An 18,599-nucleotide genomic window follows, 5' to 3' on the forward strand; every position below is an offset into this window, starting at 1 on the left:
AGTGATTCTGAACTGAAGTCAGCCATTTTTTTGGAGCACCTTTAGATCCTAGTGAGGACAAAAAGTAAAAGCAAACACAGCAGAGCCGCCTGATCTGAGCATGACGGTTTTCCAGAGACATTGCACACAAAGAATCCTGAATAGAACTCTATAGGAAAATATGAGCCAGTGATATTGCATCTGCATATTAGAGGTTCACACAAGTTTCAGCTGTGAGGTGGTGGGCCTACTGTAGTAGAGCCACAGGTAAGTGTGCCTTCTAGGTAGGGCTGGGCGCTATGACCCAAAATTCATATCTCGATATTTTTTAGCTGGATGGCGATATAAGATATATATCTCGATATTTTTTTTTTAAAGCCATAAGTTAAGAACAAAAAGAGAGTTCTTAGTCACACCGTGTCCCAGCTGTCACACGGGCACTTTTATTTACATACAGCGTAGATGTACATGAAGAAATTACTCAAAAATAAATTATCAGCATTTATTAAATAATCATGGTCCATAAATAAAAGAAAACAATGTTGTTTTTGTGCATAACAAAAAGCTCACAATTGTGCAGTCAAAATGTAAACTAATAGACGCTGAGCGTAATAACAAAGAGACAGATTTCACAGCTGCACCACGTCTCTGAACAGGTGCCATTTGTGGTCCTTATACACACACAGTACATATCACTCCGCGAGGCTCCTCCTCGGTAGCCGTAGTCCTCCGACAATCCATCAAGCGGTGCAACTCCGTAGCTTAGCAAAGTCATATTAAAACATTTTTTGACAGATTGCTGAGCGCTGTGTACCACATAAAATCGGTTCGCGGTCAGTAAGCACAACCAGAATTCATACATAAGGTGCACTGTCGATTTCTGAGAAAATGAAAGGATTTTAGGCCGTGCAGCACCTCCGGGCTGCATGTCGTTAGCGCGGTTAGCTCGCTAACACGTTGACACCGTCCAGCCCCACACACGGTAACTCGCTAACGGAGATTTTCCGCTTTCATCTTGTCATTGCCTGCAGGTGAAGCTATGGGGGAGGCGGAGTTGTGTTCAGTGAAGGAGAGGCGAGGCCGAGTAACGCAGCGTAGAGACAAAAGTGGACGAAAGAGAGGCAAACCTGCGGCTCCACAAGTATAATTATAACGTAACATAGACTATATCGATATAAACGATATTGTCACATCTTATATCTCGTATGAAAATATATCGATATTTTTAAAAAAACTCGATATATCGCCCAGCCCTACTTCTAGGGGTGGGGGAAAAAATCGATACTGTGTAGTATCGTGATATTTTTTTTGCTAATAATGTATCGATACAGGGACAGCAGAAATCGATATTTTGTTACAAAAAAAGTTTTTGTGCTCTGACTTCAGAGCATGTTGATCCTTTTTCTGAGCAAGAATCCTGACATTCCTTCACTGTCCAAATATGTTTAACTTTTTTATGGCAGCAATAAACATGACAGTTTACTTATTTTAATTTAAGACACGTTTTATTTTAATTACGTTTTAAACTTTTTTATTTAGCATTCAGTTAAGTTGGACTAGACTGTAATACAAACCGTTCAGTTTGTCAACAATAAAACTGACTGAAATGAGAGAAAGACTGAGTGTGAGAATTTGATATTAGATAAAATGAATATTGATAAAGTTTACCTTTATGTACAGAATCTGAATATTGCAAAATATTTTTAAAAATTGCAATAATATCGTATCATGCGTTAAGTATTGTGATAATATCGTATCGTGGGATGTATGGTGATTCCCACCTCTAGTGCCTTCTATTCTCTCTCAAATCTGCCATTCTTCTCCCAAAACCCTCAAACTCCTGCTCTCAGGTCCTATACTCTAGCACCATACTCCATAGCAGCTTTGCTAGTAAAGGTTCAAATATGTTTCCACTGTTTCCACTCTGCATCGGTCAAGTTCTTGTATTTCTCTGAATGTTTAGTCTCATAATGATAATTCAAATTGTAATCCTTAAACATGGTAATCTGCTCTCCACAAACCAAGCAGATGGCTTTACCTCTGACTTCAGTAAACGAATATTTAGCGGTTTATGTGTTTGTTAAAAACTCTGCATGCGGCATCAATCTATCTTTTTGTGCGTGTCAGCTAAAGCCTGTTGGGGCTAGAAAACACACTTCTCATGAGCGTCAGTTCCATTGCTTCCACAGTGAGACTGCAGATGCATGAGTGCAAAGAAAACTTTCAGTAGCCTTCAAAATAAAAGCAACAAAGTTATATTGTGATTTCACCCTGAAACAGAATTTCTGGTGGGGGGGGGGGTGTATGAAAGAGTAATTGGCAACCGAAACAAGACAACTGCAAGATTTAGGTTTGAGTCCTGACTTCCTGTTGATGTGTGGCGGGCTGGTCAGGGACACTCATGGGGCAGGAGGTGGTCAGGAGGCCGTATAATGCCCAGGTCTGTTTTGAAAGGACTTTAGGCTTTCCCTGTCAACATTATTTATCACCATTAATGTCTAAATTGACAGTGTGATTTTGCATTAATAATATGCAAAGCAGTGTAGACCATCGTCAACCTGTTGTAGGCAGTGTCAAAAATGTGTGAACCAATCAGTCTGTGGTAACTGGACTATTATTGGTACTTTAGCATCCTGCTGACAAGACACAATTTAATAATCTGCAGCCTTTTTTGATCTGTCCAGGTCCACTTTAACCTACACAGAGAGTCCTCCCCATCAAGCTACATGCTGTTTATTGAAAGATTGCACACATTGTTGGATCCCCAGAATGCTTCACTGTAATCAAATGCCTGGAGAAACACACAGTAACGCAGTGCCATGCATCTCACATACGTTTTCTCCTATGCAGACACACTATCATGGTTCAAAGATCATTTGAACTGGGCTAAAAGTGACACCTGGTAGCCCGTCTGTGTCCTAATGGAGATCTTTTTATTACATATCAAAACCCAAAACAACACGATAGCTGCTTTGGGTTTGAAAAAGGGTCCTGGATGCTTACAGGGCCCCTCTGTTTGCAGTTTGCAGTTTCCTCCAGGAGCCCCAGGTTTGCCTGCCAGCAAAAACATGCAAGGTTGAGTCTTCTGTTACTGCGACCAAGCTTACATCTGGAGTTGATCCCACTGCTCCTTGTACTTACAGAAGGATGAGTTAAATGCAGAGAATGAGTTTCCCTACTGGAGTCAATAAAAGATATCTATCCTCTTTTCGTAAATGTCCAGAGTAGATTAATATCTGATGCTGTTAGTAAGTTAACATCAGATATAAGAATAAACTGTGGCAACTGGTTATTGTAAGGGCAGAACGCAAACGTTAGACAGCTGGTTTTCATATTCAAAACTAAATGCAGCAATTAAAAAGCAAAATAAATAGCGAATGTCTAAAATAAAGAAGAAAAAGAAAAAAATAGACAAAAGAAAAACTGTTTTTAGCATTCAATTACCATCAGCAGTTTCAGGCTTCAGCGCATTTATTCAGACAGAAAGCTTCTCTCTGTAAGCTGGTTTCCAGTTTGCACAGAAATGTTTCTGGTTAGGTCAAATTACTCAACTCCAGACCTCAGAGGATCCAGTCTGTCAACTGTACATCAGCCTGTACAAGCTCTACTTCCTCTTCCTGTTTCACCTCCACAGGAAACAGGAAGTGGCACTTGGCTTTATTCCCATTTGTGCGTCAATCTACACAAGGTTCTCTTTGAAAGGTGCTTTGCATTAATATGCCACAGCAGCAGTGAGTGCAGCAGTAAACATACCTCATCCTGCCCGAAACCATTTTACACATCAAACGCTGGACATTCATGCAAATTAGGACTCATTTAGAGCCAGAGTTTGCCTTCAAGCAGTCCTAGCCTCACATGACTCAACATGAGACTTCCTTCAGCTGACCTGAACAACCTCTTTAACCATTTAACAGACTCTCTCACACAGTGCCTTAAAGTAAAACCATGCACCATCAATAAAACATAAGTGCTAACGAGTTTTGATGGTGCCTGTCTGTAGTCTAGACACTCATTCAGATTCTTAGCGTAAAGCTAAGCTTGCAAGGATGAAACAACATCACCAATTTGCATAGGTCATACTAATTCAGTATATCTATATCTAAATCATAGGCAGATCAAGGAGCTTGTAGTTCTACTGCCAAGCTTCAAAGGGTAAATATTTAAACTCAATCTTGATTCCCAGCAGGTCCTGTTATTTTTCTAGACTGTGTACATTAAATAACACTACAAGTAGTATTTAAACGTAAACTCTTAGATCACCTAATCTGTCACAGTCTTTAAACTTCTCTGCCTACCTGATTCAATGGTCACATAATGAATGATAATATTTTCCCATCATCCAACCAAAAGACTGCATCTCACCACAAATGTTAATGCTTAAGATCCACTCAAAACAGGGATTCATTATGAGCCCATCTTTCAGGTCAGCACTGTGCTTTCTTTCTTTCCTTCTCTTTCTTCGTGGCTTTTTAAGAATATCTTATAAGACCCAAGAGACAGACAGCCAGAGGCTCTGCATCAAATAACAGACATCCAAATAAACTTGAACTTAAAAAACTGACCCCTGAGCATGTGGCCTACATGTGGCTCAACTCGCCGCACTGCCACTCTGGATCCCTGGGGGAAACAAAGAGACCAGCCTGGATGTTACAGGCGAACACTCCACAGTCATAACATCCCCGCTGTGCTGTTGACAGGAGTCTCCGGCACACTTCGGACATTGTTTTGTCACCGACTCAACAAGCGCATCCGGCTAATTGTTGCAGTTTGTAACAGGGACTGGGAAATGACACGTCCAAGCAGCATGTGGGTATTTCAGCTGTCCTTTCTATGTATGTGTGTGTGCATGTTTGTGTGTGTCTATGGTCTGATTTCAACGTCAAGAATGAGTCCAAATGCAGCTCAACTTCATAAACTTATAAACACTGTGTGGCACATAAACCCTGCCAGTAAATGTTTTTGCAGGTCTCTATTTTCCCCAGGAGAGTTAAAGAGTCACCAGCAGTTGAAATTCCACAGACGCTTAAAGTCATGCAGTACTGAACAGGTGAGTGAAAGAGCCCGCAGCAGAGTAACAGGCTTCACCCGCACTCAAATGTTGCTAAAGGTTAGCACTGTTTAGTAGGTATCTACGTCTGGGTGATGTAGTTTGTGGACGAACCTTTCTAACCAAGCTAGCTCGCCTTAGCTGACAACATACTGTATGGTCACATGTGGTTCCTAAGAAACAAGATGGTAATGATCATGATGCTCTGCTTTTTAAGTTGGGATTTTAAAAGCACACCTGCAAATTAGTGGGTGCTATCTTTCTTATACAGTCTGTGTATGTACACAAGAGCATCTTTTAAAATGTGTTAATTTTACATTATTAAATGTTAACAAAACAAAAAGATGGTTATAAAATATCTCAGTCATTAGATTACAAAAAGGAGGAATAACAAACAAACATTCAACTGCTTTGTTTAACACCAAAAGTGTAGTTTACTCAGAGCCACTACAGTCAAAATAAGAGTGACTTCCTTTGTTCTATAACGCCCTTCCATATGCATATGTTGAAAACACAGGATGGGTGGAGCTACCAACAGAAGGAAGAGCTTGGGTGAAAGTGGCTTGCAAAGTGGCTTGCACATGCACAGCAACTATAAGCAGGTTAGACAGTAGATCCTAACATAACATTTGCCAGCTGGATGCTGAGGTGGATGTCAGCTGAGCCACCAGCTGATATGGCTGGGACTGAGATCAGCTGGACTGCAGCGACTGCTGCAGAGCTTGACTTCTGCCTGGCGTGAACTAATGTTATTCTTGAGTCTATTTTTAGTCTGAGTTTTACTGCAACAGTCTACATTATTTTTGCTGAAATCAAAGGCTGGATGAACTCTACTTGAACTTCATCTTCAGAGACAATGTGCTCCCAGTATGAAAACAAATGGCCCGAGTGTAATGCTGAAGAAATGACAAAACAAGCCAAAAACAACCGTTTTTTGGTTTTTAAAAGGGAGCGGAATTAAAGAACAACAGTTGTTAACAAACAAATGAATCACAATGACCCTTAACAAAGCTTTTATCTGTATTTAAAATGCTCCTACAATAACTTAAATATGATTAAACCTTGCAGTTAAAATTGGGACAGTAACAGGGACTCATTGTTCCTGGTGGGAGAGCAACAACAGACCAGGATAAGAGCTCTGAAAATAACCTCTACACAAACAGTACTTTGTGAAAGTACTGGATGGGTGGACGGCTCTTTGGGACCTGAAGCACCTCTTAACTTCCGCTGTCACCACAAGCTGTGCTTGTATACCTATATCCTCAGCTCTCTAAAAGGCTTTTTGTAAAACCCACATTGTGGGAGGAATCACATTTTTCTCACAGCTTTCAACAAAAACAGAGCATAGAAAAACGCCTATTTGCTCGAGCGGATGTTACTTATTTTTAAAGTTCATGAAGTCTGTGAGAATAAAAAAACGGCAAAGAAGGAATTTTGGGAGAACAAACAAGCCCTGTGGTAAAGTTCAGCTCCAATTCTTCATTTTTTTATTACTCTTCAAAGTATCAAGAGTTTTGCATTTCAGCCTAAAGTCAGCACCATAAATTCCTCAGATATCTTAATGTGCAATTTTTCCATTTGATTTTCACAGAGCAATGTTGGATATACACAGCTCTGTGACATTTATTGATTCAAAGCATAAACTCATGTCTGCCAAATCAACTTTAATGCTGCTGATTCAGTGTTGGCGGACAGATGTCACGATCTGCACCATGCCGCTCACCTCTAGCAGCTCTGAGACGATGGGCAGGACCTCTGGGTTGCAGATATCGATGGAATCATCCCTGTAGGTCTTCTTCTTGTAGCGGATGTTTCCCAGGTGGAGGATGGCTGACAGCAGGGAGAAAATCCTGAAAAGGAACAAAGGTACTTTTCTTTATCACATCAACAAACTCCACCTTCTTACTGAGCAGGCTTTACAGTGGATATTAGGGCATCATGAAAACGTATTTATACTTAAATACATATTGTAGGGACTGAAAAACTGAAGTAATTAATCCTATCGATTAATTTCCAAGAACTGTGGTTTACAAAACATAGGTATTAATATGAAGCCCTATAGAAATAGTTTTGGGAAATTTGGGAAAATGTATTTATTTTTTATATATTTTATTATATAATTCATATGCTTTCTTTTCAAGAGTAAGATAAGAATACACGCTTCTTTTTTTAGCTAAAGCTAAAAAATTACACTTTGCAATAATTTTTTTTAGCTAACAGTTAGTTCAGTTAGTGATTTAAATCTTAGAAAGACTGTAAAAAAGTAAACAAGAAAGCACAACATGCTCTGAGCTGCTGAGACAAGCTGAAGCACCTTGTGAGAGACTAAAAATGCTTTGTGGTGAAAACATCAAGAGGAGCAGGGGTACTGAGGGAGCGCTAGTCTGCTTTAGTGTGGTAACATTATCATAGCTAGACAATTCCCTGTTTTTTGTCCCAGTGCATAGGTTTCTTCAAAAAAATAAAATAAAATAAAAAAAGTACTGAGATAAGTTTCTAAAAGCGTTCAGACTCTGACTGTTGGCTTGTAGTTCTTTAATCTTACTCAGTTTTACACAAGAACAGGTTACAAGCTAATGGTTGTAGCCATGCAGCTAATCTTACTGTTTGCGTGTTGTGGGCAGGAAGCCAACCATCTCCATAGCCAGCTGCAGCCGCTCAAAGTCGTGTTTTAGATCTTCTCCTTCCACTGTGAAGCAGTCCTGCTGGTGTCAGGTGGAAACACACAAAAACAGACGAACACATAATCACTACAAAGCACATAAATTCAACAAAAACAAGATTCTTTATATTGTATCTGTTATTAAAGTGTGTACCAGAAGCTAAAAGACAGCATGCTGTCTTTTTGTGACACTAAGCAGGGTTTCCCCACAGAACTTCTAATATAAAATGTGCCCGATTTCCTCAAATTATCAAAGAAAGTTGCAAAATAACACTGAACCCCAATAACAAGACCTCAGCTCTCCTGATGAGATTTATTTTAAGTGCTTTTTCTAAAAATGCAATTAAAATAATTGTGAATTATTGCAATTTTCTAACGTATGTGCAAAAAGTCAAAGATTAAAATATTAGATATTTGTGTCTTACTAATGTGCTCTATTTATAAACTTATTGGACACTTCATTAGGTACACCAGTTCAACTACTTGTAAAAACAGACAATAACAAAGAAGCAATTCAATAAATCAAAATGCAACAGAGACTTAATTTTTATGCAAGTGCCTTTGAACGCAGCATGACTGTTGCTGCAAAATTAAAAAAAACTGCTGCTCTATTGGGATTTTAGCACAGAATCATCTCTAGGGTTACAGAGAATGGTCAGAAAAGAAAATATCCACTGAGCAGCATTTTTTTGTGCCAAAATGTTGATGCTAGCCATAAGAGAAAAAAGGCCAGACAGAGCATCACGTCAAGCATTGAAGCAGATGAGGTTTAGCAGCAAAAGACCACCCCTAGGAAATAGAAAATAATGGCAGCAGCCAGTTTAACCCTCAGCCTCCTAGTAAATGCACCTATGGTATAAATTTGAAACTCCTGCGTCACTTCATTCTCAAGTTATCAGATTCATAAGATTTTCAGAAAACGTAACCTCTGACCCCTGAACTTGAGGCCGAGGTTACTCAGATTTGAACTCGTCCGAGATTTTCAGTAGTAGTCCTATGTCTCTTCATTCTGGAGTTCTCACATTCGCAAACTTGGGTGTCTATCTCGCCCGGCCTCCTGCCTGCCCGCCCAGCAGGGTGACGACAATATCCCATCAGCCTTTTATAGCCTCCCTCAAGTTGAATCTTGCGTCTTTAGATTCATAAGTCAAGTCTAACATGAGTTTATGTGACACATGGCAGTTAATTATGAGAAAAGCACATTCACTGGGTTGGACCACAATGTAGAAACTGAACTTTAAACTGTTTTATAATCATGGTCATCAGACTCAGCTAAGCAACTAACAGCAATTATTTATAGAAACTGCACATTCCTTTGTGTAATGAATGTAAAAGAAAATACAGTTTACAGGGTTTATTTCAGCTGTTGAAGGGGGAAACCCTGCGAAGTGAACACAAGTACATTCCTGTGTAATCATGAGCCATCGCACAGTGTTTGAAAGTGTTTTAACAATTAATGAGTAAAGCAAAGGAATGAGCAGCGCGAGGATGTGTACGTATACAATCATAGCGTGTGTGTTTGTCTCTTCGAGCCCTCCAGTTAGTCGGCGTGTCTCTGCTCCAGCAGCGAGCCTCTGTCAGGCACATAATTAGCACATACCACAGTGACCGGCCGGCGAGAGAAGACACAGGAACCCATAATCCACACTCTGGATCTGCCTCTTGTACCCTTTACCATTCAACGCTCATCTGCTTCTCCATTGTTTTCCTTTGGCTTCGAACTTGTCAGGAACTGCAGAGCCAACAATCAGCGCATTTCTACAGTGAGCTTCTCCAATTGCAACAAAGGGGTTTTGAGGCTTCTCGAGCTACATCGAGACTCAGGAAAAGCCAGTTTTCAAATTGCCGGGTATGTTTTAAATCGGCGCCAAACAGCACAATGTGATACGTTGAAGGAAGTTGAGAAAATAAAGAGATCAATTTTGGCAATTGCAATGGAATACTTGGGTTGAAAACCAAAACCTTAGCTCGTGGTGCTCAGACAAAAGTCGAGAAAAGAACAAGGGATTGTTGAGTGCAGTAAAGTGATGATTAAGAAACAATCTGTTCTTACTTATTTTAAACAAAGAGTCTATTTTCACTTCAGAGCTTGAAATTGTAATTTCAGGCCAGTTGCAACAGTTCTGGTGCATTAAATCAAGCCGGGAACCCTGCTGACTGTGCACATGAAGCTTTTTAACAGATCGCTCGAGGATTCTGTTAAAACTGAACGTGCGTCCAGTCAAGGCTTTCCTGTTATTTACCATGACTTTAGTCAAGATTTATTCCATGGACCAGCCATGCAAAAAACATCAGCATGCCAACCCATCTCTAGACATTCCACACAGCCAAAAACCAGAGATACCCAAACAAGCGCAAAATGCAAACCAGCAGCCACCGAGACCCAGAACCAAACACCAGACTGCACACATCAAATGCAAACATCCAGAAAATGTTTGGTCTTTAGGATCTTTAGTTAAATACTCAGATTTTTCATTCACATTCATTGTTTAAGTGGTATTTTAAGCCCCAGACGCTGCATCTGGAATCTGTACACACTTGTCACTGCTCAAAGTGCGTCTCTATTTACTGCAGCACACATTGACCAGTGGTAGAGGTCAGAGGCCAAACAGGCCCAGAGGGTTGGTCAGGTCATCAGGCAGCTGTCAAAAGCTGCCACTCTTTCTGTGTGTGTGTGTGTGTGTGTGTGTGTGTGTGTGTGTGTGTGTGTGTGTGTGTGTGTAGACACTGACATCATCTCCTTGGGTGGTGGGGTCTCTCATGAGGTCATTCAATGACCTCTGGGAGAGACAGTGTGTCAGCAAACAGTGAGATGGGAGGATTGTGCGAGAAAGTAATAACAGAAAGGAGCCATTTACTAAAGCAAAGCTTCCAAGTAATGGATCATAATGAAAAAGACAGTCAGCTTCTCTAAGTATTTGGACTTTGGCACATTTGTGTAACATTACCTCTGTATACCACCACATTCTTTTCTTGGTTTCATTACCATGCAAAGAATTCTGCGATCATGCACTTTAGTCCTTTGTGGGCTTTCAGCACTTTTGGTACTGCTGAGCTGGCCGGTGCAGTCACTCTTCGTAAAGTTTGTTATGTTTTTCTGGGGGGGGTTTCTGTTTTTTTCCTGGCTAATGACGGCCTTCCTCATGCCATCACTGGCATTTAAAGGTCCAATGAACAGCTACCTAACGCTAGATTAACACTTGGAATTAACTACAGATCGTTTATCTGCTTCATGAAATAAAGAGGGAACAGGCCATGAAACCGCTTTTCAGTCAATTTTCCCTTTGCAATTTCTGCCTCTGAAAATGGGGGACTATGAATGAAAATGGCTGTAATTCCTAAACAGTTACTACAAACCTTTGGTTAAACCCTTGAGTTAAGTCCAAACTTCAATCACATGTTGATGGTTTGATCTAAAATTGGTGATGGTGTACAGAGGTTAGGGCCTAACAGTATGCCTTTTTGCTTCCCTTGCAAAAAATATAATAAAAGAAAGAAATCTAATTAAAAACAGTCTATTAAATCTAAGATTAAAAAAGCTACACTTAAGTGAAACCAATTTCATGGAAGATTGCTAACTGGTCCGGTTCAGCAACAACGTCATAGTTTCACGCCTGGCTTCTTGGATCCTTGTAGGATCTCGTGTTTGCACCAATTTCTTGAAAATCCAATGGCCTCAGAAGCGTAGCACAGTAATTAACGTGGCTTCATAACATTTACTGTAAATGGTGCAAATGATGCAGAGATACAGCATGAATCAAATGAAGAGAGGAACACAAATCGTATCTTAAAAACCTCAACAGAAATTTCTCAAACCACTCCTGCAGCAAAAGCCACATGTTCAGCATGACTTAAATGATTCTTCTTATAAGCAGTTGTTAAGTATGCTACCTCAGCCAAGGAGCTTATGTTTCTGGTGTTTGAGCTCATGGTTGACAAAAAAGCCTAAAAACTAAAGTACGATTCGTAGTGTGGTGTGTATTGCTAACATGCACAAAGTACAGTAAGACTTAAAATATGTCACGTTTTACCTCTGAACTAACCTTCAAGGTCAACAGTTTGATCTGAAGTTCAAAGTAATAATAATATTACCTAGAGCTATATTTACAACAATGTTTCTTACTGCCATTGTTTGTACTGACAACATACAGGCATGCAGGTAATAATATATGGGGATTGTAAATATCACGTTATTTTATCATGACTTTGTTATGGGCGTGCAGTAACAGATTATAGCCGTTTAAAGACAAAAACAAGTTGAGTATAAATGTATGCTATCGCTGTACTTTATGTTGTTAAATGCCTCCAAGCAAGATATGAAGTAAAGGATATTCTGCAGGTGTGGTATGAGAAAAGTCCATTAGCTTGTAAAATTAATAGGGATTCACAACGCCAATGAGAGCTTTTTAGAGAATACTCAAAATATTTGTTTTCATTCATAACAAAAAGAAATGTTTCAGAGCTAAGAAACAAAGAGTTGAAAAAGCCAAAGTCAAGAGTGAAATACAGTAAGTCCACAGGTCGTATTTATACTGACCAACTCTCATGTCAAGTGTTTGCTCGCCAGCAAAGTCTAAGTAACATAATCTCCCATTAGCAGATACAGGGGCCTTTAAACAAACACAACAAATCCCACTGACCAAACATTACTCACTTCAGGTGGAGGCTGGCAAGACAGCGGGCAGGCTCAGAGACCAATGAAACGGCAAAAACACACACAAACACGCATAAAACGGACCACACAGCTAGAGGGAAGTTTCAGGATGTGAAGCTAATTGACCACTGCTCAAGCTGACTAATAGACTTAGGAGTATTTTACCAATTGTTCAGGTCAGCGCTTGCCCTATCTTTAATGTTACCGCGAAGCATGAAATTATGTTAAATTTACATCCTAGTCAACATACTTGAAGGCCCTCACCACAAATGCTTGTTTAACATTGATGGAAAGTGTCGCTGCTGCAAGTCTGCTTCTCGTTTTGAACATGGTTACTAGTATCATTTGGATCAGCGACACTTTTGAGTGCTTGAAGGTTCTTCTTACTCCTTTCCCTCCTTACTGTGGTAAGCAATCGATGCTATCAATATCAGCAGTTTTTGTGGCTCTGTGATAACAAACCAAAACTGCAAAACTTCTGTCATACTCACATTAAGATCCTGAACCTTCCCTTTAAAGATGGTAGTGTTGAATTTGTCACCTATTCCCCAAAAGCAAAGCACGCAAAAGCCAAAGGACAAGTTTAAAGGGATGCCTTATTGTCCGAATACTGTTAATAAGCATGTCGTCACCCGTCATTTTATTTTTTTTAAACGAGAGAAAGAGATTCATTTACTTTGAAAAACAGGCAAAAACCTTGAGTTACTGGACAAAGTACAAAGAGCAAACGTCTTGAGACGGAACAGCCAAATACAGTCAAAAGATTACACTAAGGAATCCCTTTAAACATTTTAGAGCACAACCGGCGGAGGTCAGCCCAGGTCGCCTCCATCTTTTTCACTGAAAGCGGGCGGGTGTGGAAAGCCAAGAAAGAACAAGACTAAGACTGGCACCAAAAACCCAGTGTACCACGACACACCCATGGACACAGACGTACACAAACAGCTTGTCATCCACACGATACTGACCAGCTCACTCTCATAGTAATTGTCCCAGTAGAGTTTGTGCGATTTCTTTGTCATCTGGAAGTAAGGCAGAGCGGGTTAAGAAGGCTTGAGTTACACATACGTACAGTATGAAAATGCAATCTTTAAAAAGACTGAGGAAGCAATGACGCATACTGTTAAGACGTGAGGGGAGAAAAAGAATCTCACGAAAACAGACACACATCCACAGAGTCACGAAAATGAAACCCCGATGACCTCATCAGGGTTTGGCATTGGAAAAAAAACACACCATCTGTGGTGCAAAAAGTAGTTAGATATTTTATGTAAGTAAAAGTAGTGGCAAATATTAATTAATTACAATTTTGAAAGCGTTTCCTATCTAAATTAAAACTACTACAATACTATCATAGCACAACTGGATAAATGCTGTTGATTCCTTAATGTTATAGTTGTGTTTTTAATCATTTTGCTTTTTTTTAAATTCAGACTGGTTAAGTTAGTGATTTATTTATCCTAAGTTATCCTAAACATTAACTTTAAGCTTAAATCTGTATCACACTGCAACACCTTCTAATGTGTAAATCACAATCAGTAAAGGAATTAGTAACTAAAGCTATAAGCAGAAATTAATCCAGTGTGCAAGTGTCAAAAACACCCTTCCTAACATTGGGACAGTGTATCCGTTATGATGTTATGATGGTATCCCATACCATCATAACATTGTCATTTGCAGTGATCATCGTGGATGGACAAACTACGCTGTGATGTCTTAGCCTTGACATCACAACATGGCAGAAAAAGGGGAAAAATGCCTGTTTATATAAAACTCTCTTCTAAAACAAAAAGTAAACAAGTGTTTTCTTTAATAATTAGCAGTGTAGCAAATATATTACTGAGTAAGGTTTGCTATAAGCTAAATTTACTCGTGCTAGCATCAGCTAACTTCTTGGCTAATGCCAACTAATTGTTCAGATAAAGTGATTGGTCAGTTGCAATGCTGATCCTGGACCAGCATTGTTATGATGATATAGGAACAATACCAACACAGGGATATCGGATAGACCACTGGAACTCAATAGTTTAGATTTTGTGAAGTCTTAAAGTTATGAAATGTTGCTGCTTTGACTGACACGTGCTAAGACATACAGAACAGACGTAGCCACCACGATGTAACTCAGTGGTAAATGAAGTCTAGTTAGGAAGCCTTGAGCTGAGGAGCAAGACTCACCAAAAAAGACTGGCTAGCAGCAGATTGTTAGCTGATGACAATATCCTGGATCGCTTTCCGTTCTGATTCAATGACCATAAAATTTACCAGTTAAATCCACAAAATTAACTTTGTGTTCTGCTCAATACGACCTGGAAGTAGCAATTCTGCACACTAAAGGTTTCCTCGTAGGCGTCTTATAAGGAAACCAGTGGTGTTGTTGCAAGCAGAGGAGACATCCCTTTCTGGCCACTGAAAGAACTGATGTTTAAGGCACTTTCACACTGGCTTCAGTCAGCAGATCTACACTCTCAAAATCACAGTAAGTTAAGTGCACTGCACAGTAAAGAGGGGGCACAGCTTTGAAGTATTTGAGCAAATGTACTTCAGTCAAAGCCACCGAGAAACACAGAGTAACACAAAGAGCTAAGTACGCACAATCGCTCTGCTCTTCTGTGACATCGGCGTGTGCGTAAGTGCGCACCACTACACGACTGCCGGCAGCCTCTGCGTGAGTCCTCGTCAGCGCCAGACTGAGTCGTGAGTTTTGCAGTTGCCATGGAAACAGAGCTGCAAAGTAAGCTGGCAGCTAACAAGAGGGGGTTGTTGTTGCTGTTGTTGTTGGGGAGATTAAAGAGAACGGGGGAGAAAAATTTTATTTTTTGGGCAGATGAGGAGAGAGAATCTTTTTTTCATCTTTCCAGTGTGCTACCTTCATGGCATGGGGGAATATGAATCCTCACACATCAGCTGCCAAAACACACAGATGTACTGCAAAAGATACACACCCCCCGGGGGCTTTTGGCATGTGACCAGGCATGTCTGCACACTCGGCCGCACATACATGTGAGAAAAAGAGTTGAATTTCTGGCAGTCAAAGATATGTATGTGTCCCAGTTGAGTTAAGTGAGTAAATAAGATCCAGCAGAGATTTTTCAGCTTTACTAATCAATAATAACTTAACCCGGTTTTCATTTGGGATGAATATTTGCTTTTTTTTATGAATCATTTACATAAAATTAGCATTTTTTTGCCCTACATCTTTTAAAAAAAGGCTTTGATGCACATCGGTTAACATGCTATCAGTTTAAAATCTTTGTAGACTCAAGCTTTCCATCCCTGCTATAATGATTGTGTCTTCATTTGTAACTCATTATCTCATCTGGAAATTGTTTATATCTGAATTTTTGTTGTTTTAAATTAGAGGTCCGGATATATCTGATTATATCTGATAATAAATACATCCTGACAAAGTCTACAGACATATTTCTGTCTATAGTGCTATAGTACTGCATTAGGCTACGGTAAATTAGGATTTGTGGATAATCCTGCCTTAAGTGAGGAAGGTTACTTGATGTTCATGTTAGATATTTATATTTCATAGTTGTATCATTTTGATGGGCTGTTTATGTGTAATTTTAAAAAAAAAGTCTTTTAATTTTTTCCCAAAATGCCATCAGTTATATTATTATTTTAATATAAGATCACACATTTTACTGATCACACTACATACTATTTACTACATGTAAACTGAATATAGCAGGCAATGAGATATTCTAAAACCAGTGTTGGTTTCCATTGGCAATGATGTGCATTAAACCACAAGCACGTGCTCACTCCATCCTTATTCGTGCCTCACTGATGACTGTCTAAGTTGGACATATATGATTGGTTGTTTTACGTAAGCTGTTTAAAATGTTCACTGTAACCTGTTTGGTGATGAACCAAATTGAGGCCTTTATCCAAAGCTTATCAGTCAAATTAATAAAGCTGTTTCTTCACATTTCAAGTGCTGCTGGAGCTTTAATCGATTCATATTTTAACAGACAGAAACTGGATTTGAATGACTTGCCAGATAATAAAATATAATAGAATAACGTGAAGCTTTTCTAGAAAGCAGCACCCACTTTGCTATTTGTATCTATGTTTGGGCGTGTGTGTTTTTGTGTGCGGACCTGGTTGAGGTAGTGATATTCCTCAGGTTTGAGCAGGTGGAAGGCCTTCCTCTCCTCTTCACTGGCTCCAGCCAACAGGTAGTAAAACACATGGTAGTTCCTACAGAAACACACAGAAACACATTAGAGGACTGATGTCAAACTTCTTTATATTTTTCGTAGGTCACATCCAACTCACTTTGATCTTAAGTGGGCCAGACTGGAGAAAATCCCATTTCTGTCAGTGTAAAGAAGTTTAACTGTACGTTTAATCCCTTGGATACCTCAGTATGAGAAAAAGAAGTGATTTTTTGTACATGATAAAGAATTGCTGCTGATATAAATGTGCTTAAACTGTAAGAAATATATGTGTAAAATTACAGAAAAAGCCTGACTGTCCTGTAGTTTTAAAACAGCACGATTTTGTTAATTATTATTTAACTGTGGACACGTTGTACAAAAATAGAAATGTCTGTAGTAAATACTGAAAAGAAGCAAGAATTTTTCTTTGTTTTAAGTGTTTATCTATTACTTGATTACAGTCTAAAATTTATGCCCCCCTTTATATTTTCCAAACGCATCCAGTGGGCCGGATTGGAGTTCTTGCCAGGCCGATTCCGAGCCCTGGGCCTTATGTTTGATACTCCTGAGTTAGACGGTGAAGAAGGAAAAAAAAGAAAAAGATTTATTTTTCTTGTATTAATTTCTTTTAAATTTCCTCAGAGGTGAACTAAGGACAGCAGCTTTCATATCTCCCCGCTGTGCCGAAACGGCCCCTGGGGAGGAGACTCCTTTCGCGTTATCTGCGGAACATTTCTTAAAACAAACCTGCAACATGTAACAGATAAGTCACCCCTCTGACCCGGCGGTCTCACATTTCAAGACAAACAAAGCGGCAGTGTGGTGTGTGGGCTCAAGGTAACGAGTTGTGATTAACCGTGACAAAGGCTGGGGCTTTGGCCAGTGCGCTGAGAGGTAATTCTATTACAGCTGGAAACGAGTTTCCCTTCTCTGCAGAGGGACACTTACTGTTTGATGGAGTGGTGGAAACTTATAAAACCCACGGAGGATATTAAAGACTCCCAACCTGTAAGCTCACGTTTTCTATCATCGCACCTCTCAAATAAAAGATGCTATTACATAATCTCTACATCCGATTCCAAAGTATTGCGATATTTTACTCTGAGCTTCATGAACTGCATATATACAGGTTTGGTAAATAATACATGGACTTGGCAGTAATGAGTTATCCAGATGAATCCAGATAAAGTTGCTTAATGAATCCAGCTGTTACAGGGCAAAGGTTACTCGTCATTTGCCCTGAACGCAACCGTAAACACAAAAGAAACAAATGCACTCAACCCCAAATTATTCTTTCTGACCTTCCACAAAGAACTGTTTTACAACCTTTTTTTTGCCACAGAGTTTTTCTTCACACTAACCGCTGACCAGAATACAGTATCAAGTAGCAAACCTCGTGATCAACTGCTTTCAGTCTTTTTTGGGCTTTTATTTTTGTAAGACCAGAAAAGCAGAGTTCATGTAGGTAAGGTACCATGGCTTTGCCCAGAAAACTTATGTAATCCATCAGGCTCTCATTCAAATACACCAATCAATGACTTGAATGCCTGAATGAAGCAGTGAAACATAAATGGGAGGCTATCAGCTGAACACTGTATTAAGTATTAAATCTTCAGTTTAAGTTCATTTGTGATTCCACACGAAAGATTCCAGGGTGCATGTCTCCAAAATCATCTTCTGGTTCCACAGAAGAAAGGCCTGATTATTCAAGATTGTGTATGAGAGGAGAAGAATTTTAAATTCAGTTCTGCATTTAACCGGCAGGAAGAAGAAAATAATGTGGGAAAAATGGGGTCTCTCATTCAATGCGTTAGACAACATAAAACAGGGGCAACTTATAAGATAACAACAATAACAAAAAATACCAACAAGCAAAAACAGTATCCACACTTGGGATTTGCGTGACGGCTCTTGAATACAGTAAAGCCCCCTCCCTTGTAGTTTCTGCAGAGTCATTAAGCCCCAACAGTATCCCTGGAAAGTTCAGCTAGTTCACTCCCTAGTGCTTTTTCCTCTCCGGTGGGATCGTACAAAGGCAACCTGCCACTGAACCGACTTTAAGATTTAAGATAGTTTGCAGTTTATCAT

The 18,599-nt window shown here is 39.6% G+C and overlaps 1 protein-coding gene across 13 annotated transcripts in view; it reads right to left on the reverse strand.

Moving 5' to 3' along the window:
- The window catches only part of LOC113026413 (unconventional myosin-IXAb-like), a 153,062-nt gene that overhangs the window by 56,731 nt on the left and 77,732 nt on the right, over positions 1 to 18,599 (reverse strand). For 7 of the 13 annotated variants that reach the window (XM_026175180.2, XM_026175179.2, XM_026175184.2 and 4 more), the window contains exons 5-8: positions 16,452 to 16,551; positions 13,311 to 13,364; positions 7,631 to 7,731; positions 6,750 to 6,876 (exon numbers count right to left, since the gene is read on the reverse strand). In XM_026175180.2, coding sequence (XP_026030965.1) covers positions 6,750 to 6,876; positions 7,631 to 7,731; positions 13,311 to 13,364; positions 16,452 to 16,551 — 382 coding nt within the window. The remainder of the gene's footprint in view (positions 1 to 6,749; positions 6,877 to 7,630; positions 7,732 to 13,310; positions 13,365 to 16,451; positions 16,552 to 18,599) is intronic. The other 6 variants (XM_080303795.1, XM_080303796.1, XM_026175178.2 and 3 more) reach the window with 3 other exon arrangements.

The sequence above is a fragment of the Astatotilapia calliptera genome, chromosome 7 (assembly GCF_964374335.1).
Source record: "Astatotilapia calliptera chromosome 7, fAstCal68.1, whole genome shotgun sequence".
NCBI classification, from domain to species: domain Eukaryota; kingdom Metazoa; phylum Chordata; class Actinopteri; order Cichliformes; family Cichlidae; genus Astatotilapia; species Astatotilapia calliptera.